Source organism: Scheffersomyces stipitis, chromosome 2 (assembly GCF_000209165.1).
Source record: "Scheffersomyces stipitis CBS 6054 chromosome 2, complete sequence".
Lineage (NCBI taxonomy): Eukaryota > Fungi > Ascomycota > Pichiomycetes > Serinales > Debaryomycetaceae > Scheffersomyces > Scheffersomyces stipitis.
In genome coordinates this window covers 1,945,120-1,966,875 of record NC_009042.1, presented here as the reverse complement: position 1 = coordinate 1,966,875, position 21,756 = coordinate 1,945,120, and the positions used below count along the sequence as shown (strand labels likewise).

General features: G+C 42.4%; 8 protein-coding genes across 8 annotated transcripts; 6 read left to right on the top strand and 2 right to left on the bottom strand. All coding sequences in view use genetic code 12, as the record gives it.

The window, feature by feature from the left end:
- Positions 1-564: 564 nt before the first annotated feature.
- On the top strand, positions 565-1,809 carry TCD5.1 (taurine catabolism dioxygenase; the record flags this gene model as incomplete). Its single annotated transcript, XM_001383112.1, has 1 exon — positions 565-1,809. One exon carries the CDS (start codon positions 565-567, stop codon positions 1,807-1,809), a length of 1,245 nt encoding a protein of 414 aa, XP_001383149.1.
- Positions 1,810-3,274: 1,465 nt separating this feature from the next.
- On the top strand, positions 3,275-5,501 carry YCK2 (casein kinase I). Its single transcript, XM_001383111.1, has one exon. It carries the CDS (start codon positions 3,945-3,947, stop codon positions 5,367-5,369), a length of 1,425 nt encoding a protein of 474 aa, XP_001383148.2. The 5' UTR covers positions 3,275-3,944; the 3' UTR covers positions 5,370-5,501.
- Positions 5,502-5,602: 101 nt separating this feature from the next.
- PICST_30109 (predicted protein) lies at positions 5,603-6,757 on the bottom strand (the record flags this gene model as incomplete). The annotated part of the gene is made up of 1 exon (XM_001382567.1): positions 5,603-6,757. One exon carries the CDS (start codon positions 6,755-6,757, stop codon positions 5,603-5,605), a length of 1,155 nt encoding a protein of 384 aa, XP_001382604.2.
- A 3,003-nt stretch (positions 6,758-9,760) lies between these two features.
- Positions 9,761-10,642, top strand: UBI5 (methyltransferase; the record flags this gene model as incomplete). The annotated part of the gene is made up of 1 exon (XM_001383110.1): positions 9,761-10,642. One exon carries the CDS (start codon positions 9,761-9,763, stop codon positions 10,640-10,642), a length of 882 nt encoding a protein of 293 aa, XP_001383147.2.
- A 701-nt stretch (positions 10,643-11,343) lies between these two features.
- PICST_35186 (ubiquitin-conjugating enzyme) lies at positions 11,344-12,081 on the top strand (the record flags this gene model as incomplete). The annotated part of the gene is made up of 1 exon (XM_001383109.1): positions 11,344-12,081. One exon carries the CDS (start codon positions 11,344-11,346, stop codon positions 12,079-12,081), a length of 738 nt encoding a protein of 245 aa, XP_001383146.1.
- A 2,012-nt stretch (positions 12,082-14,093) lies between these two features.
- CHS4 (chitin synthase regulatory factor) lies at positions 14,094-16,722 on the top strand (the record flags this gene model as incomplete). Its single annotated transcript, XM_001383108.1, has 4 exons — positions 14,094-14,169; positions 14,395-14,990; positions 15,033-16,155; positions 16,186-16,722. 4 exons carry the CDS (start codon positions 14,094-14,096, stop codon positions 16,230-16,232), a joined length of 1,842 nt encoding a protein of 613 aa, XP_001383145.2.
- Positions 16,723-17,402: 680 nt separating this feature from the next.
- PICST_67049 (predicted protein) lies at positions 17,403-18,117 on the top strand. The gene has a single exon (XM_001383107.1). The coding sequence runs from the start codon at positions 17,453-17,455 to the stop codon at positions 18,029-18,031; it is 579 nt and encodes a 192-aa protein (XP_001383144.2). The 5' UTR covers positions 17,403-17,452; the 3' UTR covers positions 18,032-18,117.
- Positions 18,118-18,177: 60 nt separating this feature from the next.
- PICST_30104 (kinesin motor protein) lies at positions 18,178-20,916 on the bottom strand (the record flags this gene model as incomplete). The annotated part of the gene is made up of 1 exon (XM_001382566.1): positions 18,178-20,916. The coding sequence occupies one exon, from the start codon at positions 20,914-20,916 to the stop codon at positions 18,178-18,180; it is 2,739 nt and encodes a 912-aa protein (XP_001382603.2).
- Positions 20,917-21,756: the final 840 nt, after the last annotated feature.

The window sequence follows — 21,756 nt, the reverse complement described above, 5'->3', positions numbered from 1 at the left end:
AATGCCGACTTGATCGTTATCTCCTTCAATGCCCACGGGCATCGGCATTGATTGCAACCAATAACAAGAGAGTCTTGAGCATTCCCTTTCTCCGGACTATATTGAAGTCAGAGTTCTCCAATATCATGCATTGGTGGAATAATAGAAGGCTAATATGGCTCTAAATCCTGCATGTGTCCACGAGATTCGCAACCAGAAATCACCAGTTTGCAGCCTGCAATCTCGATAACGTAAGGAAGCCACACAATTTGCATACTGTTAAGTATGGAGGGGCTGATATTGTGTCCGATTTGTTATCGGTCGTTATTCGGGGTAAGTATATGGAAAGAGTAATGTGGCTTTCATTAATAAGCACCATTATTAATCTTCCCTAGTTAAGCCCATTATGTCGGTTCCACTGATTGATTTGGGAATTCCGTATTGTAGAATCCGGAACATCCCTAAAGTAGACCAGCAGTATATATACCACTGCAGCTCTTGGAATTGAACATTTGACCAGAAGAATTATTGTACTAGAACGATTTCCTGGTGAATATCACTCTTCTTTAAACTAACTATCTCAAAATGGCTCCAGCTGCTACTTCCCAAAAGATCTCAGAAAAGGACGACTTAGATGCTACCATCAAGAAGTTGGCTTCCTTGAAGCCAATCGGTCACTCCAGTTACACTGGTGAGATCAAGTCTGGTTACTCTGGTTCTTGGGCCGAAAAGCTTCCAGAAACTACAAAGGCTAGATACGCTAGACATGGTGTTGACATTTCCAAGGGTTACCCTTACGTCCCTGAAGTTGACAAGATTCCTAAGTTTGTCAACGAAGCTTATGCTATTAGAAACGAAGTGTACCCATATGTCGAGAGAGGTGCCAAAGCTGATCCAGAAAAGAAGGCATTATTCGGTGCTGCCAAGGAAGTAATCAACTTGACCAAGCATCTCGGTACTGAGATTGTTGGTTTGCAATTGAGCGACTTGAATGACCAACAAAAGGACGAATTGGCTTTATTGGTAGCTGAAAGAGTTGTCGTTTTCTTCAGAGACCAAGACTTGTCTCCCCAGAAGCAATTGGAATTGGGCCATTACTGGGGCCAAGTTGAAGTTCATCCACAAGTTCCTCGTATAAGTGAAGAATTCAACGGTGTCTCCGTGATCTGGCAAGATTACTACCGTGCCAAGTATGGTTTGCACCTTAGTTTCAAGAAGGCTATTGGTGGTAATGCGCAATGGCACACTGATTTGGTTCACGAGCTTCAGCCAGCTGGTATCACGCACTTGCACAACGATGCTATTCCATCTGTTGGCGGTGACACTTTATGGGCTTCAGGTTATGCTGCTTACGATAAGTTGTCTCCAGCCTTCCAGAAGTTCTTGGACGGCAAGACTGCCATCTACAGATCGGCCCATCAATATGTTGACCCAGAAAACCCATTGAAGGGTCCTAAGTATGTTGAAAGAGAACACCCTATTGTTAGAACTCATCCTGCTACTGGATGGAAGTTCTTGTTCGTCAACCGTTCCATGACTGTCAGAATTGTCGGCTTAGAGCCAGAAGAGTCTAAGACTATTTTGGAATACTTGTTTAGCGTCTACGAGAAGAACTTGGATATCCAGGTCAGATTCAACTGGAGACCAACCAAGGAAGGCTTGGGTACTTCTGCTATTTGGGACAACAGAGCTTCGCAGCACTTCGCTGTCTGGGACCACGAAGGCAAAGAAAACAGACACGGCACCAGAGTCACTTCTTTGGCCGAAATTCCATTCTTTGACGAAAACTCAAAGTCTCAGAGAGAAGCCTTGGGCTTATCGTTGGATTAGAGCGATCTACAGAAGCTTCAAATACGTAAAAGAAAACATTTTTCTGAAACTATTCTCGCTTAATCTATATGGTTTGTACGATAATGGGCTCATGAGAAGAGTAGAGTAGAAAAATAGCAAAATTGTACTGAGTTGCAAAATAAAAGTCTGAATTTTTACCTAGTTAAACTTGTTCTTCCGCGATTGTAGTTACAATTTAGAATTCCTCAGAGATGTGGAGGTACACAAAGATGGCCCTAGACGAAAGTTGGGGAAAGGCTGCATAGACTAGTCGAGGAGAAAATGTATCAACCGGCAAGAAGCCTCCCCAGGTAACAAGGAGGTATGAACCACTTGGCGACCGTGAGCTCAACAAATATTGAGAATAGACAAAGCTGAGAAATTCTCGTTCGCTTCACAATGCCGTTCCAGGCCGAAGGTGCCGTTGGATATCTCTGTTATATGGTTCCTGTGTGAAGTTCAGCAGAGACAAGGAAGGGATAGCAGGACCGGAAAAAGAAATGGTTAGCACAGCGGGAGATTGAGGCAGTCGCCCAAGTCATAATGAGCCGTTGAAGAGATAATGAAGGAGCGATGAGAAGAGAAGGAAGGAGTCGTAAAATGGTTTTGTACGTGAACAATTAAACTGCTGTTTTATAGAGTAAAATTTAGCGTAGAATCTGTAGGGAGAATATTCGGTACTGATTCCGGAGAGAATTTAGAGCTACGAAGTCTGAGACAGTTGGCACTCCGATAAATTCTGGGGCTCTAAAGTACGAAGTAGAGAATTGCCGGAGCCAAAAATAAACTCGTTCTCTGTTGTAGGCTGTAAACTGAAACAGAGTGAAAACAGGATCAAAAGGTAATTTCGATTCTGATCGAATCATTATTGCCGTTTCAGTACATGTCTGGCAATATCTGAATGTGAAATAATCGCAGAGTGCCTACGAGGAGACCGAAAATTTTTCAATTTCCGCCTAAAAATGAGAACCTCGATTTCGCGGTAGCGAGCCCCCCACGGCGGCGTGCGGTGACCAGATCGAGAGCTACTTCCATTTTACAGCGGACTCCCCGGCAGTACCACGAATCCTTACTGATTCCATACGGCCAGCACCGCGACACCGACGACCACCAATCTTTGTTGTCGGTGCGAACTCTTGCAAGCCCACAAAGCTTGTTCTCACTAAAATTTGTCGACTTCACCACAGAACCTCCAGCTGATTCCCACATTTCCGGTTAATTCTTGTTATATTGCCGCATTTCTCTCGCAAACCCTCGCGACGTCCCCCTACAAATTGCCCACCACAGTCCAACAAGCTAGCGCACTTTCTCGATGGCTCCGCTCGTTTCTGTGTTTTTGTCGTTTCGAATGTCAACTTTCCCTCACTAAAAAGAATACACAAATCGGCTCTCGTCTTATACCATCCAGTTTTTTTCTGTTCGTTTCGCTGCCGTTGCTTTTTCTTTTGTCCAACAACAAACAACTATCAACATCGACACCACACTCAACATCTTCGTGGACCCAAATTCATCACACCATCGCCCCGCGGTACGGATCTTTCCCCTTGATACAATCCCGGCTCTCCCTACGTTGTTTTGACTGACTGGTGTCCATTAGTCCAGTCCACATTCTCCCGCCTTCACCAACAGAGCCAGACAACCACTCGTATAGTATTCAGCAAGATCGGGATCCACCGCCGTTGAACTTATATAAGAATAGAGCCAGTGACCCAAAACGACATAAACTACCACTATCTATTTGGTTGCAGTCGTCACTATCTGTTTATTTTTGTTCATTTTCCATTTCGTATATTGAACCTGATATCATTTTTCATCTTGATTTGGATTCTGAAATCCATAAATCAAATTTTTGATTGATAACACCATTTCATTATTGACAATCTTCCGACCATATCGCCAGATTTTGATACAACATCGATCCTATATCACCATATTTCGATTCGATTTAATCACACATCTATTGATATTCATCGATTGTTTGACTTTGTTCTGAACGTCCTTAGATTCTGATATTCTCACTATTCTAGACTTTCAATCTAGTAGTATCACCTTCCATTGATACTCCGTTGTTTCCCTTTGCATTTCTCCTTGTATAATCAACATAATCAACAACCTCCCCCAGCATACAATTCATCATGTCTCGTGCTCAATTGTCCACCAACCCAGCCGCTTTAGCCGCTGCTGCTGCCTCCCATAACCCTTCAGGCAACAGCACGTCATCATCAAACAACCTGTCTGTTGTAGGCTTGCACTACAAGATCGGCAAGAAGATCGGCGAAGGCTCTTTCGGTGTTATCTTCGAAGGTACAAACATAATAAATGGAGTCCCTGTAGCCATCAAGTTTGAACCCAGAAAGACTGAGGCTCCTCAGTTAAGAGACGAATACCGTACCTACAAACACTTGCAAGGATGCGAAGGTATTCCCAATGCCTACTACTTTGGCCAAGAGGGTTTGCACAACATCTTGGTCATCGATTTGTTGGGACCCTCATTGGAAGACTTGTTTGACTGGTGTGGCCGCAGATTCTCGGTTAAGACCGTTGTTCAGATAGCTATCCAGATGTTGAACTTGGTAGAAGATGTCCATCGCCACGATCTTATTTATAGAGATATCAAGCCCGATAACTTCTTGATTGGACGTCAGGGTTTGCCAGATGAAAACCACGTTCATTTGATCGATTTTGGTATGGCCAAACAGTACAGAGATCCTAGAACTAAGCAGCATATTCCATACAGAGAAAAGAAGTCGTTAAGTGGAACTGCTCGTTACATGTCTATCAACACCCATTTGGGCAGAGAACAATCGAGAAGAGACGATCTAGAAGCACTTGGCCATGTGTTTTTCTACTTCTTAAGAGGCCAATTGCCATGGCAGGGTTTGAAGGCTCCTACCAATAAGCAAAAATACGAAAAGATTGGTGACAAGAAGAGAACCACACCAGCTGTGACTTTGTCTGACGGTTTACCCAGACAGTTTGCTGAGTACTTGGACTCTGTAAGAAGCTTGCCATTTGACTCTGAACCTGCCTATGAAGAATACAGAATGTTGTTGTTGTCGGTTTTGGACGATTTGGGCCAAACTTGTGATGGTGACTATGACTGGCTTCATCTTAACGGTGGAAAAGGATGGGATGCTACCATTAATAAAAAACCAAACTTGCACGGCTATGGCCACCCCAACCCACCTAACGAGCGCGAAAGAAGACATCGCGACCAAAGAAGAAGCAGACAACATCAACAACAGCAAAATGGACAACAGCCTCAATCACAGCAACAACTTTCTGCCGCTCAATTACATCAACAAAAATTGCAGCACTTGGTCAACAGACCATTACCTCCTATCAAACAGGAGTCGCAAGGTGCTGGAGGATTACCTCTTAGCAACTTGAACGGAAACGGCGAGATGTTAGGTGCCACAAACTCCGCCATCAACAACCAACCAACCAGCGCCAAGTATGAGGCCAGTCCACAGAACAGAGTTGGCCAATACGAACAACAACAAATGGTTGAAGACCACGACGAACACAAGGGATTCTGGTCCAAGATATGCTGTCAATAAAACTGAACTTTTTCTAAACTTTACATTGTTACTTTCGATCTTTTAGTTGATTCATCCGTTTTTATATCGATTATACTAATTCAATTCATCACGATTTCTATATAGCTAATAATAATTCTGATTATTATAAAAGAATAATTGTTGTAGAAGTCAAGTCAGCTCTTAGCAAGAAGCTAGCCATAAACAGCTTAGAAAATAAGTGGGTAGTGGTTGGATTACTAGCATTACTTTGGTTACTTAGCTGCTCTTTGCCACTCTTCTTCAGACACTTCCATCTCAGTGTAGGTCTTCTTCAAGTAAGCCTCAATTTCTTGTAAAGCTTGAACAGTCTTTTCCTTCTGGAACTTTCCGTTTTCGTCACGACTAGACTTGTTTACCAAGTCCAACTTCTGTTTCATCAACTCGACCCTGTAGTTGATCCACTGAGAGTAGAAGTCGTTGTATCTGCTTCCGTAGTTAATCTCGGGCTTTACAGTAGACAAGACCGAGTCATCATTTTTAGAAGGATCTTTGGCACGGTAAGAAGTTACCATTGTGATTCTCTCAGACATGCCCAAAGGAGTAGGAGCAATATGCTCAATAAGTCTACCTTGCAAGACAGCAGCAGAACCAGCTTTAGGACCAGAAACAGCAACAACCTTACCCTTGTGTTCACCTCCCATGCGCAAAGTAGTTTCACCGCCAATCATGTTGGTAGTGTCAGAAAGCATGAGAACACAGACAAAAGGATAGCTATCGTGGTGCCAGCCCACAATACCTGGTATGTCATCACCGTTGGAGTCTCCACTGTGAGCTCTATTACGAGAATGTTTGATGAGTTCTTCTTCTGCAGCTGCCAGTGACTTCATAGAAATGTTGACATGGGCAATTTCGTAGTCCATGATGATTTCCAACTCAACACCGGCCATCTTGCTGACTAGTTCCATAGTCTTGGGGTGAGTCCAAGCTTCATACACAAATGGTGTAGAGATCTCGTCGTCGTTTTTGACATAACCACGGATGTTGCAGTCCATTCCCGAAGTTGAGTTGAAACAGAAACGAGAGAACTTCATAAACGTCTCCTTGTTCAAAATCTCACTACGCATAATGGCAACAGCTTCGTCTGTGAAAAGAGGGAAAGAATCAGAAACCCCAACCTCAGAAACTTGCGTGGGGGTTTTCAAGCCCAATTCAGTCATTGAAATGGTTCTTGTGCTCAAATACTCTTGTTGAGCTTCTGGTTCAGCGTAGTACTTGAGATGTTTGTATGGGTCGAATTTGACTACAGAGGGAATCAGATCCTGGAGATCCTGGAAAGTCTGAGCCAAGTTATCATTGTACATATGCTCTGGGAGAGCCCTATGGAGGTTTCCGTTGTGAATGGACTCAATTAAAGCAGCAGTAGCCATTGCGTCTGGTACATTCAGTGTAGGAGTATTGAAGTGGGCAGAGATCTATTGTAGTTACTTATAGTCAAGAATTATTCTGACAAAGTAAATTAACCAGAATTATAAACTAGCCAGCTATTATAATGTTCAGTTAGGTAGAAAAATTCTGAGTCTAGATAAGATTAGATAAGAATGCAGCGAAGAATTCGAGCAGCAACCAGATCAGATAAGGAAAAAAATGCAGCCTCTTCTTTTGAATAACAGCAGATATTCACCAATTTATACACCATCAAGTCTTATCTGACAAAGCACAATGAGACTCATTGACGTATAGAAATGCATCGTAACCCCCCAAACAAGCAAAAATTCCATAGGATTGCAAAAGATAGCGTCATTGTTTTGTGTTCCGTCCAGAACGCAACCCCCTTTGGATGCAAAATCGCTGCCGCTTTTGTACATGCGATCCCGCCATTCAAAGATTACATGAAGCACGTGACAGAATTCTATAGACGGGGAGCTGGAGACGACTTGATGTTGACAGCAATACCCCATCCCATTCTTAATGAAAGCAATGGATTAGGAGTCAAATGCGGAGGCGGACCGCGTCGTCGCTTGGATATACCCTTAGTACGAAAATTCAGTGCCATCGGTTGTATTTCTTGATGGGCATAGCGAATGTATACAGTGCTAAATGCTATGATAATTCTATATGATATAAAGATTCTTCCTTCTGTTTAATTCTCTTGCTTACTTCCTTCTGAAATAGAGCTTAATATAAAAATATGAACGAAACAGATAGTCTTATCTGGACAATTACAATTTCGTTGCTTTGGAATTCATCATAATAAATAAAAATATGTCATGTTCTAAGAATACAGCCAGTTTGTCTATCCATAGGAGAAGCTTTCTGGGAAAGGTCAAGCGAAGGAAATTAGGGTTCGATGAAGCTGCACGAAATTATAATTTCAGTATTTTACTACGCTATGGTAGGTCAATCCTCCGTTTGTACGATTACCCGAAAGCTATAGTTATCTCTGGCGAATCCTGCGATGTAACTAAATTTGACTCAGAAATTACCTTTTTTTCATTTCTTCATCTTACGAATCTGAAGTAATTACATCACAACTCGCTGTGAAGAAGTGTAACGAGAACGTAGACCATCCACTTTGCAGTTGGTCTGTATAAAAAGTTTAGTAACTCTGTCCATTATGTCGACCGAAAGGTCTCGTTATCAAGTTTAGGCAATTTTCCGAACTTTGTAAATTATACTCTGGGTTCTTGAGAAGCCATCGATGCTTGGTCCTTGTGCTAATGGCTCACCTTTAATATTGTGATATCATTATCTTTGTATAGTCTTGAGGGACAGAATACACTGTTCGAGAATCTTCAGCTGAAGTATGTGATGAAGAGAGAATATTAAGAACATCTCTAATATAGTCATTTTTTCACAAATGAACAATTCATATCTAGTTTGTGGTTCGAATGTGACAACTGCCAAGCTAAAATATTATATTTTCAAAGACAGACAGGAGGGTTCGACCTTTACTCCTGTTTGGTTGTCTTCTGTTGTGTATCCTTGCTGGCGGAGGGAACGAAATTGTCACTGTGACCCTTCTCATACGATGACTTGAACCCTTCCACTATGCCGCGTAGAAACATCCCCACACCCTCTCCGATACCTAACCCTACTTCCCGTGCTATGCTGCGAATGGTTGCTCTTGGATTCTCCTGATTTAGAAGCACTGCAAGTAGTGAAATACTGCCTATTGCTGCGATGGAGTATAATATAACGGTCAATTTTTGATCATTTGTCAATTCTATTCCACCAAAATCGTTAGCTGTCGCCAGCAGTGCAAAATTATTCGACATTAGGATTGGGCGGGAGCGTGGATACCAGCGGTAAATGAAGTGAAAGACTGCTAGGTGCTTTCAGGGGGTAGTTTCACAATTATACTCTGGGTAGGAAATAAGATACAGGATCTAGGAAAACTTACTTTCCGATACTAGAAACCTCGGATTGGACTGGTTTACCTGAATTTTGACAATCGAACATTGAAAAGACCTAACAAAAAGAGAATCAGACAGTAGGAAAGAATATAAATCAATCGGATTCATGCTAGTTTGAGGGGTCTTAAATATTTATTTAGCGACAAATACAAGATCCAAATCCAGTTGGCTATATAAACATACTGGTTTTCATAATCTCCGGTAGATAAACGCATACTACTTGACATTGTCAGCCAGACCCCAAGTCTAATGAGAGGAACGGAACAGTTGTGAATTGCAGAGACTCGACATGAATCACCCTTCAGCGCCCGCAATTGAAATGCTTGATCGAATTGTGTTGAAACATGGACACATGTTGTAACATTACAGTTTGCTTCAAGTGATTGCCCTTTCTTCATTTTGTTGACCCAACCGTGTCGACATCAATTTTGATTCATAGTAAATTCACAGATTTGGTGAATCGTACTCCCAATTCTTGCATCAATGGACCTCATCGAAAAGTCACCGGCGAAGTGGTGCGTTTTCCGTTTCAAGAAAACTCGTACCAATGATTTTCAAAGCAGTGAGATATCTACTTTCCATTTTCTGCACTCCCAGTAAATTCTTCTGATAAGAGCTTCTTCAATTATATTCTGACTTCTAACCGTTTCGGATACTTTGAACGCTATCAAGAAAAAAGATCCATTTAGGGTTTATTCAAGGTGTGAAACAGACCCTAAGATAAGATGGGGACCGTTTCCTGCCCATTAGTTAGTCAACCCCGGAAAAATTGAGACTGCGAGATCATCAGAAAATATTCGTCTTACTATCTACAAACTCTGCTCTGAGTCTTTGTTCTCCTGATAAATTGTGCTGGTTCTATTGACAATATTTCACAGCCGGGAATCTTGTTCCTCTGTTCACATTCATATTCTCTACAACAATTAACACAGCTCTTGCTCTTAGTGCTACTACATTACCATGTCACAAGAACATAAGGATGCTATCGCTGCCAACCTAAAGGCCTTTGACACAAGAATGGCTACCAAATATGATACTCTTGAACCGGTCAATGCCTTGAGTATATTGTCTACAAAAACTTTGTTAGAGTTCGATGTAAACAAACCAAGAAAGACTACAGAGGAATCTGCTCCTTTGCTTGGAAACCCTTCTAAACCACTTGTAGGCTTTACTTTGGACGACTTGCCTGAACTCACCACATTCAGAGAAAAGTTTCCTGATTCAGTATTCAGGCCAGGTATGAAGTTGCTTGATTTTGCCTGTGGTACAGGGTTGGTCACTATGAAGTTACCACCATATCTTGCTGAGAAAGGCAAGACAACTGAAATCGTGGGAATTGACATAAATCCCAAACTTTTGAGCATATTCAACGACAAGGCCGAAAAGCACATATCTGAAGAAGTTTCCATAAAATCATATATCTACGATATCTTGGACCCAGAGCTTCAGCCTGAGCTTTCAGCAAAGTTTGGTGGAAAATTCGATGCTATCATCTGTACCATTTCATATCATCACATCGATAGCTACCGTGAGGTCACCAAGAAATTGGCTGAATTTTTGGCTCCAGGAGGTTGGCTCTTTATTGTTGATTTCTACAATGAGGATGTTGAAAAGGATATCCCAGCAGAAAAGGCGGGCAATGCTGTCAGACACATGGGAGGTTTAAAAGTAGATGCTCTAAACGAAACCTTGGGCAGCTTCAGTGGCTTGACCAACGTGAGTGCAGCCAGAGAATTCTGTGTCAAGTTGTGGCAACCAGATATCTTTATTGAAAACCATTCTCGCCAGGACATCGTCGATAAGATGAAACTGGGTGACTTGGAATCAAAGAATGTCAATGGTGATATTACGTACTTGGTGGATAACAGTATCATTATTGCTGTTGGACAAAAGAGCTAGATGGTTCCATCACATCTACTGCATGATTGCCATTTAAGATCAAGAACATACAGAGACAAGTAAAGTCATACATAGGTATATTCATCCTGATTTAATAAAAGTTTTGCTCAAACGTAACCTTTGGTGTAAGTTCGAACCAAAAGTATAAGTGTATTTAGCCTAATATTTTACTCTACATCTGTACATGTACATTGTCTGACCGTCCCACGGCTGAGAAGCCTACGTAGCTATTCTGAAAGATTCTATAATAGCTTCCATTTCCCCATAAAGCAATGCTGACGATTGCAAAAGAAATCTCGTTCTTATCTACAGAAATGTTGGTCGTGTGAACTCAACATTTATAACAATCTGATCTTTCCACTACCACTGTGGATGTCAAATATAGAAGTATATAAGCTGCTACTTGATTAAGTCATATTATAAGAACCGTAGGGCGTGTGGGCATACATCTTCCACGGATCACACAGTCTATAAACCACACAAACCAGTGTCAGGTTATAACTTCTTGAAAATCATCAAATTTCAATAAACCCCAGCGAACGTCACAGGACAAGTAAAGCAAACCAGAGCCGGATCATAAAGTATATCACTTCCAAACAGAAACATTACAAAGAATCAAGGTCAACATCATATAACCGTCTTAAGAATTTCATTTAAACAGACTCAACTTATCTAATTGCTTATTAACTCATTCACACGAAATGGCTTCTAGACAATCGCAGAGAAGACTAACCAAAGAGTACAAAGCTATTCAGGCAAACCCACCTCCATACATTGAAGCTAAGCCCAATGACGAAAACATCTTGGAGTGGCACTACGTAATAACAGGCCCTCCCAACACTCCATTCGAAGATGGCCAGTACCACGGCATGTTACGTTTCCCTAACGAGTACCCCTTTAAGCCACCCTCGATTTCGATGGTGACACCTAATGGCAGATTTTCCTGCAATACGAGGTTGTGTTTATCGATGAGTGATTACCATCCTGATACCTGGAACCCAGCCTGGAGTGTGGCTACAATTTTGACCGGGCTCTTGAGTTTCATGACGGGAGACGAAAGCACTACTGGATCTATTAATACAAGCGAAAATGTCAAGCGTCGCTTAGCCAGAGAAAGTTTACAATGGAACATCAAAGAGAACCAGCGGTTTATCAAGCAGTTTCCTGATTTGGTCAAACAGAACAAGACCAATATTGAAATCCAGAAACAGAAACAGGACCAGGAAGAAAAAAGTGCCCAGACTCTCAATGCGCATTTAGACAACGAGCAGCCCATTGATGTGCACAAGAACCTTGACTTGTTAGACCCAGAAGATAGAGCCAGGTTGTTGGTGGAGCAGGAGAAAGCGAACCCTGTTCAGAACAGTTTTGGGCTCATAGTAGGAGTAGTAGCGGCAGCTTTCTTGGCAGCCTTCTTCAGCTTTATTAGGAGTGGTTAGTATGTGAGGAAATGTAGATTTTTCATTTCTCAGTCGTATTTATGACATTATATAGTTTAGGTGTTATTCAGTTTAGTTGCATGTATAGGAATCATAGATGTGCCCAAGTGTAGCTACTCAAAGAGTATAGAAACGATGAGCAAAAGGAGATTTATTAAAAATGGCTCTTTTTGGGATTGCAACCGATTTCCTCAATGGGAGGCACGGAACAATTTGGAGAACAATAACTTGAAAGCACCTAGAAAAGGAAACACGTATATCCGGGACACATGTATGTCCTGGACAAGTCGGAAGAGTGTAGAATCCACAAGACATGAAATTTCTAAAAGCCAGTTTTCAATTGTCAAGAACAATGGGGTCGTGATTTAAAGTTTAGCGATCGTATTTTAGGTCAGACGAGACCCTATAGAGCTGTAAGGAAGATTTACAGGGCCATTTAGAAATACAATAGACATTATAAACGACAACCTGCGAGAAGAAACAATAGTCTAGCTCGTCCTCACAGGGACGGTTCGATCTCTACATTATCAAGCTTTACATTCAGCAAGTGATATGAGCTGATGGTGACGGCAGTGGGCTGCGATTTGGGTAGAGGCAGATAGCGATTAACCAATGCGGAACCCAACTGTCTTCTTCAGGATAGTGCTCGCTCAAACACGCCTCATTATGGCATGGCATCTCGTTCTGATACACTAAAGGCAGGCAATATATTCCAGGCTTAAGCAGAAGAACAACAGGGATATAAATAGCTGTCGCGTTGGGATGCAAACAATGCTAACAATACAAACCGTGGCTTGTTTGAAATTGACTTTGCGAGAAGGAAAGATTCTCGTGCCGATTCTTGATTCAAGATGTTGAACAAATTCATATTCGAACAGTTCAAACAGGCTTCCGAACCGAATCCCGTCCGAATTACATGAGCGTGCTTAACTGGTACGACTTCCAAATGTCTGAAGACGACGGTCAGGGTGGCCGGATGGTCGTATCGCAATTAGCGGCCTGGTCTGGTGTCTGAACATGGAATCCCTTCCTAGAATGTTAGCCATGCATGGACTATTCTGTATACAGCTTGCAAGGGTTGGCACAGAAGATAGCAACAGCCGTCGTGTTTATTATTATTTTGCTGTGTTTGTTACAGGAGCTGTGATGGAGATGACGACGTGAGACAGCCCCTGATCAAGAAGAGTTGCAGCTGTAGAACGATCCACACCGTGAGCTCCACAGACGATAAAGAACCGACTTACAGAATGAACTAGGAAAGTTACACTGATACCGGCAAGATCGTACTAGATAGAGACTACCGTAGCATTTGTAGTTTATTGGTATAACGTTTGTATTTGCATACATTTACCAATATAAAATCCAGTATAAATACAAATATATACGAATATATACAAATATATATTTACACTATTTACATTTATATATAGATCCATACTTTACCTCCACCATTCTGCCAACCACCCTCCAGGCTGGTAGAAGCCCTAAGCTGAGAATTCCAAGCCAGGAAAAGCCTACTTTTTCTTCGGTATATACACTGAGAAAAAAAGCCGGAAAAAGCGAACTTTTTTCTGAACGTCTCGTGGATCATTTTTGGTCTTGACCTAAATCAGCCATAGTGTTTTTCTCTTCTGCTGGCCGGTTTTCTTCTGTTTTGTATTCTTGTTGTTGCGAATAACCCGGATCATAGTGCTTCCACACTCATCCAGCCCCATCACCATCGCATATTGTCGATCCTACACGATTCTTCAAGATCCCATCAACGACAATTATCATCCGCACATAAAACACCACAACCATCATATCCATCACTCCGTAACATTCCCATCATATATTCATATTCACATACACATACACATACATATCCAGCAACATCCGCTCATAGTCTAAACACAGAGCTTCATATTTTCATAACCAACATCTTCATAATTTCATAGTCATCATAATCTTCACATTTTCTCATTTTCATTTCATTCATCAATTCTCACAAGTTTTCTGGAAAAATCATCACCATGAGTACACATCCATACCGCCAGAAGGCGCCTTCATCGGCTCCGTACCCCGTAGAGGGCGATTTCGCCACTACCGGTGACTACGCTCTTCCCCATATCCTGACCGCGTCTGAGGCAACATTGGCTCCTACCAAAAACGTCTCGTCTTCTTCTGTCAACAAATACAACGGAAGCAACACAAATCTTGCCAGCGACACGCCTACCATCGCCGATTCCACGAACTCATCTTCCCACGGCTCTTCTTCGAACTACCAGACCCCTGTAGATGAAACTGCTGCAAACGTAGAAAACGTAAATGTAGGAAGTGTGGCCAGTAACGGCCTTTCTCACCACAATAGTGGTTCCATTCTCCAGTCGCCAAAGCTCCACAATTTGAGCAGTATCACCAACAATACTAGCAACACCAGCAGCATCCATGGAAAATCTCCCATTCCTGCCAGTGTCGCAACTCCATACCCCCAGTACGACTCGCTGACTCCTCCTCCTGTATTCGCATCCAACACTGCTGTAGTTTCACCTCCATCCAATCCGCTTTCAGCTACTTCGTCTGTCACCAACTTCAACTTGAACCAGCAGACACCAAACGTCGATCTGATGTTCTCCAAGTCGGAAAACAACTTGCCTATGCCACAGCAAAAGTATGGCCACAGCCGTTCAGTATCGTCTACTTCATCTTTCTTCTACGACAGAGACAACGCGTCGATGGTCGATTTCAGCCAGAACATAATCCAGCTGTACCTCGGCTCAAACTCGACGCATCTCATGCCGCGAATCAAAACAATTGAGTTATACCGAAAAAACGCCAAAAAGTCCAACGACCCTACCGTTTTGTTCCAGTACGCTCAATACATGCTTCAAACAGCCCTTTTGTTGGATGCAGAACCTTCTAATTTAGGTGTAGGAGGGGGTAGTAGCAATCATGGCTCTCAGGGTTCCCAGGGCTCCTCTAGTCAGGGCAACACTCCCTCGCAGTCGATAGAAAACCTGCCTAGGAAAGAGCTCTTCAACAAGAACCTGAATGGCCTGTCTCTTTCGATCTCAAAGACTCACAAGAAGTCGAAATCGGATACTCTTGATCTCGGTACCGAGTTGGGGGACGGTTCTACCGTAGACGACAAGCGTTTAAAGCGTGCTCTCTTAAAGGAAGCCGTTCACTACTTGAAAAAGTTGTCGGACAAAGGTTATGTAGATGCTCAGTACTTGTTGGCTGACGCGTACAGTTCTGGTGCTTTGGACAGGGTTGAGAATAGAGAAGCATTTGTGTTGTTCCAAGCAGCTGCTAAACATGGCCATATCGAGTCGGCTTACAGAACCTCCTACTGTTATGAAGAGGGTTTAGGAACAGGCAGAGACTCCAGAAAGTCCATCGAGTACTTGAAGATGGCAGCCTCTAAAAACCACCCGGCATCCATGTACAAGTTGGGTATCTACTCGTTCTACGGCAGAATGGGTATGCCCAACCATATCAACACCAAGAAGCTGGGTATTAAATGGTTGGAAAGAGCATCTAATGTAGCAAACGAGCTTGTAGCTGCGGCTCCGTTTGAATTGGGTAAGATCTACTACAACGGGTTCCAGGACATTGTCATTGCTGACAAGAAGTATGCCTTGGAATTGTACTCGCAGGCTGCAGCTTTGGGCCATGTACAATCTGCTGCTCTATTGGGTCAGTTCTACGAAGTTGGAGAAATTGTCCCACAAGACAATAACTTGTCTATTCACTACTATACACAAGCTGCATTGGGCGGCGACCCTGAATCTATGTTGGCTATGTGTGCCTGGTACCTTATTGGCAGCGATCCTTTTTTGCCTAAAGATGAGAATGAAGCCTTTGAGTGGGCCAAGAGAGCAGCCGTCTGCAACTTGCCAAAGGCACAATTCGCATTGGCTAACTTCTACGAAAAGGGCATTGGTTGCATCAAGGACGATGAAGAGGCACAGACTTGGTACAAGCGTGCAGCAGAAGGTGGTGAGGAGAAGTCGCTAGAAAGGATTTCAGATCAGGCTGCGGCTACGAAGTTGCGCCGACAAATCGGCAAGAAAAGGTCAGGTACTGTGGGCAGTAGGAATGTCAATTCTGTGGAAGGAGGAGTAGCCAAAGGCAGTGCTGCGCAAGAGAAGGATTGTGTCATCATGTAGAGCTACAAATCTAACAGTATGCTGACAAGCTGCATAAACAGCGACCTAACTAGCTAACCGAGGCTAAAATTACCATTGGCATATTGCAGGAGTTACATTATTGCAAGTGCCAATCTGGAACGGGATCAAAATTTTATACACTACAACGTGTTTTACCATCATCGAGAGCTTGACTTCGAAAGCTAGGTTTTCATTCGGGGGATTAATAAATTCACTAATTTCATATATGGATCAGGCATATACAGTTTCATTCACTTGCCAAAGAACAAGGGATAGCAATCCTTGGTAGATTGTGAAACATACTGCACACTCAGAGCGGTGCCTGGAGAAACAGGAATGAGACACGTCTACCAAACGGAACAAAAATAGATAAAAGCTTGTTTGATTTTGCAAAATCTGGATTCTCGTACTTCTCACCAGTCAGTAACCGAATTGTGTCTGTCTGATATTCATATACTCATCTTCTTAGTTAATATATTTATTTTGTTGCCGTGGTCGTTGTAGAGTAGTTTCATATGTTTGCGATTGTGCAGGAAATTCAACTCATAGTTGATTCTGACACCACAGTGCAGGGAGATTTCTTCTTTTTCGAAGCAGCACGACTTTCGCCATGGCTCTATGTAGTCGCGACATTCTTAACAGTAGACAGTGAAATAATAGGAGAAGTGGATTGAGCAATTGAACAAGTGGTGAAAGTGTCCTACACTAATGGAATATAAACGTTGCGTTCATTTCTGCTGTATCTTTTTCATATCCCGTCGGCATTTGAAGGGAGCTCAGCCCAAATGGGCTTAGTTTCGATCCTTAAATGAAAATCATCGACTCGGCTAATTGGAATCTGCGATGAGCCCTGATCTGCATGTCGCGCGCGACCCCCCACCGTGCTCCGAATCAGGTTGCACCCCTGTCCTGTCCGGCTCCCGGTAGGACAGATTTGGGGCAATTAGGCATTCAGACTAGGAACCACTGAAATTTCCAACATGGGGATGTATTGGAAAGCCGTGACTGGAGTCACGATAGTTAGCCCAATTGTTCCTGATTCAAAGGACGCACATGGACGTTTCTGTTTGCGTAATACCGTCGACGGAGGGGCCACAACTGCCATATAAATAGCAGTGCATATCCACAGTGGGCCAACCAGCGTATTTTCGTTTTCCATACTCAATTGATCCCAATTGTATACTGTTCAACTCAATTGACTCAATTGCTACCCTATTATAATGTCTGCTAACGATTTCTACTCTTCCGGTGAACAAGGTGAATACAAGCCTCAACAACTGAAAAACCAGCAAGGTGGAGACGGCCAAACAGGTGACAGAGGTTTGATTTCCACTGTCGTTGGTGGTGCTGCTGGAGGCTACGCTGGAGACAAGTTGGTTCCAAACCACCCTCACTTGGGTGCTCTTGCTGGTGTCATTGGTGGTGCTATTGGTGCCAACAAGCTTGAAGATGCTTACGAGGACCACAAGCAAAACAAGGACGACGAAAACAAGCACGGTGGCAGCTCTGGTTTCGGAGGAAGAGGCGACGACAGACGCAGTGAAGGAGCTCACGGAGGCCAAGGTGGTTTCGGTGGTGAAAGACGTGGTGAAGGAGCTCACGGAGGCCAAGGTGGTTTCGGTGGTGAAAGACGTGGTGAAGGAGCTCACGGTGGCCAAGGTGGTTTCGGTGGAGAAAGCAGAAGAGATGACTTTGGTGGTGAAAGACGTGGTGAAGGAAGACATCATGGTGAAGGTGAAGGTAGACACCACGGCGAAGGCAGAGGCGAAGGCAGAGGTGGCTACGGCGACAGATACTAAGCTTTGACAGCAGTTGTCCCAAGATACCCATGCTTTGTTTATTCCATAGTTTAGTTATCTAAATGTATGCTATATTATGTGTGCTTAGCTATATCAACGTGCAGTCGAGATAGGATGAATGAAGTGAACTGAAATGGATGCCTAATTTAATCTACTCGTTCAACAGTGCTGCTGGATCCAATATCTCGATCACCGTTACCAACATCAACTACATGAAATTTGTTGGCGTCAACAACAAAAGGTATACCTATTCCCAATTGATTAGGAGAAGTAGGGTTCGGAATTAAAGAAGCACCATTGGTGTTGGTCATTTTAATGCTGGCATGCTTGTTAAGCAATGGCAATTTTGAAACGGTGGTGCCAGAACCATCAATTGATTGTGAGCTAAGGTTTATTGACAAGCGACGATTACTGAATGTAGACTTTTTATTCTTCGTTGTGGATAAGTCGCTAAGTAATTTCTTGCCACTAGAATAAGCAAGTGGGGGAGAATCAAGTGATGGATCGAATGATATTCCCAAGTCGTCGCTGAGGATGTTCTGGGTGCCATTATTATTAGTTATAGGGGAGTCGTCTAGATCGCTTTTGAAAGTTGCGTTCTGTAATGATTCATCCATGCTCAAATCAAAGGTACTATCGGATTTAGGTATATCCCATCTAACTTTCTTTGTATTCTTTGCTCTGATAGGTGAGAATCGTGGAGTTATCGGTTTCTTCGATATAGTACGTTTGATGCTTCTAGATGGTGATGACTTCAAAGGCGATAGTGGACCCCTCTTGTTCTCTCTAGGTTTGGACAAGATGCTGTTCTTAGATAGAGATTCAAAATCTGTGGAATTATGTTGTGACAATTCCTGTTGTTTTTCTTGTTCCTCTATCTTTCTTTGCATGAATGCAGATGTGCATTTCTCCATAGCAGTATCGAACTCTCCATTCAATAACTGCTCTAGAGATCCGATTACTTGTTCAACCAAATCCATATTCTCATCCACGACGTCTGGTCCCTTTCTAAAACCAACGACCAATGCATTAACAAAATCTCTGGCAATGTAGTTAAAGTCATTCAATTCATGTACAAGATGGTCAAACAAGATTGATGAGTTGAAAAGTACATCTCTTTCAAACGATTCTCTTAATTGACCTATGTGTTTTTCAAATATAATGGTGTAGTATTCAGACCAGCCTTCGTTTTCCTTTAGCTTTTTTAATATTTGCTGGGTAGATTCAACCAATATGAGATCTATTTCATTTGGCTGCGAATATTGTCGCTCCAATTCTGGTACTTGGTAGTCAATCTTCGATATGAGCTGTTCGCAAAGATCAGCAAGCGTGTTGACAACAGCAATGTCATCGTTCTTCAACAAATTGAGAATGCTATCGAAAATTATTTCTGTTTCAATTCTCTGTAATAGTAGTAACTTTCTCTTTGCGAGGATGAAATACTTTTTCCATTTTTCCTGGTTCTGTTTCGTCAAAGAACTTTCGATGTTGTCTATGCTTTCCAAGAGAAGATGGAGACATTTGTCCCCAACTGTTTTCTGCTTGTTTATAGTCTGTTCCACGATTTTGTTTTCTCGTGCTCTTAGCTCTTCAATTTCCTGTTTCTGTTCTGTAATCATCTTTAAGTAGGAACCAACGTGTCTGTCTAGATTGTGTTGGTTCCTGATGAGTTTGGTTTTGATCTCCTTTGCGCGGTCGGCATATTTCAAGGTATTCAACGTCTCATCGTAATGTTGGGACAGAGGCGATATACATACGATCATTACAGTTTTGCAGTTTCCTCCTAGAGAAAACTTTAACAACCTTGTCAATTTGGAATCACGATAAGGTACATGATTTCGTCTTCTTGTATCACAGAGAGCATTAATACAGTTTCCCAATGCCAATAGAGATTTGTTGATGTTGGCACCTTCATTCAATCTAACACCGATATTCTTTGTCGCTGCAGCTCGTTCGCTTCCAGCCAAGTCTATTATGGAAAGAGTAGCAAAAGTGTGTTCTTCTGTTATGTCTGCTGTTTTGTTTTTCTGAACCACGTTTATTTGGAGAACTGCGTGGGATCGTGAAGAAGTAGCATTGGCTTCAGTTGGAGACGAGGTTCTGTTCAGATTTCCTACAAGGATGAGGTCCATTACTTCTTCTACTGCAGAGGGTTTATGAGTCAGCAAGTTTGACACGGAGATCTTCTTGTTTGAGTCTTCTCGTAGAACCAATTTCTTGTGATCTGTTTCTGGGTTCAACAAGTCTCTAATGGTCTCGTTGTAGATCTCCAAATATGACAAGCTGATATCGATGATCTTAGTATCTGCCAACAGGTCTATACGATCAAATAACTCTTTCATAGTTAAGAAAATGACTCCTGGTTTCTGTGGAGAGCCCAGAATAGTATGAGTTTTGCCACATCCCGTAGCACCATAGGCAAAGACCGTAGCGTTGAAGCCATCTAGAACACTATCTAGAAGAGGCCGAGTCGTGTTCTGGTAAACATCTTCCTGGGTAGCATCTACATCGAAGAGTCTGTCGAACACAAAACGATGCTCTCTAATTCTCGAGCCCTTAAGGCTGTTAGGAAAAGCATTTTTCTGCATTCTCGTTAGAGGGTTGGTTTCTGGTGGATCAAAGATCAACATCTTGTCATCAACGACTTCTACGATTTTACGGATTCCCTTGGGAGCAAACACTGAGGCTCGGGAAGTTTCCTGATTCGGGGCGTTGCTGCTGAAGGAGCCATCTCCGAGAAAAAAGCCGTCGTTGGTGCTTCGAATGAGGTTGTTTTCTTCGTTGTCTGTGAAGGGACGAACTCGCACTGCTACAGTGATGGATGATTCACGAGTCTTCAGACCAGAAGCTGGCCGGGTGGGAACGAGCGAATTGGGATCGTTCATAGATGCGCTCTAGTCGGCATATATATGGATGTGAAGTAGAAGGAAATATCAATTGTAGAATCTGAATCTGATATTGAATATTGAATCTGAATCCAGAAGAGATGATATACAGTAAAGAACATTTTGTAAACATACATAATTATGTCGCACAAATTCGAGCGCGCGTAGGTAAACAGAACGCCTGCATGCAAATGGGTGCAACTGGAGAGTTTATGGTCTGGCTATGGATGAGTTTTGATTTATATGTTGAATAGCAACAGTAGAAGTGTTTGTAATGGAAGGAACAGATATATGTATCTTATAGTATGTGATACAGGAAGATTCAGCTGAAATTTTCTATTCTCTACTGTTTTTTTTCGTAATTTTACAGATTTGTCAAGACTCATATTTGTGTACTTTGGCTGCGAAAACCATAAATACCCCCAATAGCAGTGCAAAATAACCCCAATCAATAAAGGGCACTTAGCAGAACTTTATCATGACTATCATTATATATCTAGCATTACTTCCCTGCTCTGATATCTCGGTACCTCAACATACTCCGACATATCTTCCTACATCACTTGTATGTACAATATATGTATTAGCAGTAACTATACAACATACCCAAGACTACAGTACAGCTGAAAGACAATCGACGAGTCGACTACCACTTTCAATATATAGGACAGGAAAACAGGCAACTATGTGCTGAGCGAAGCACCAAGACCCTCTTGGAGCTTCTTCTAAATTTATGGTACACACTCAAAGAACTAGTTCAATTAAGTACTTTTATGGAACTCAAAGAACCAGAAGCAAATCAAGTACTTTTAAGGGAGGTTTTAATAATCCTGATCTATG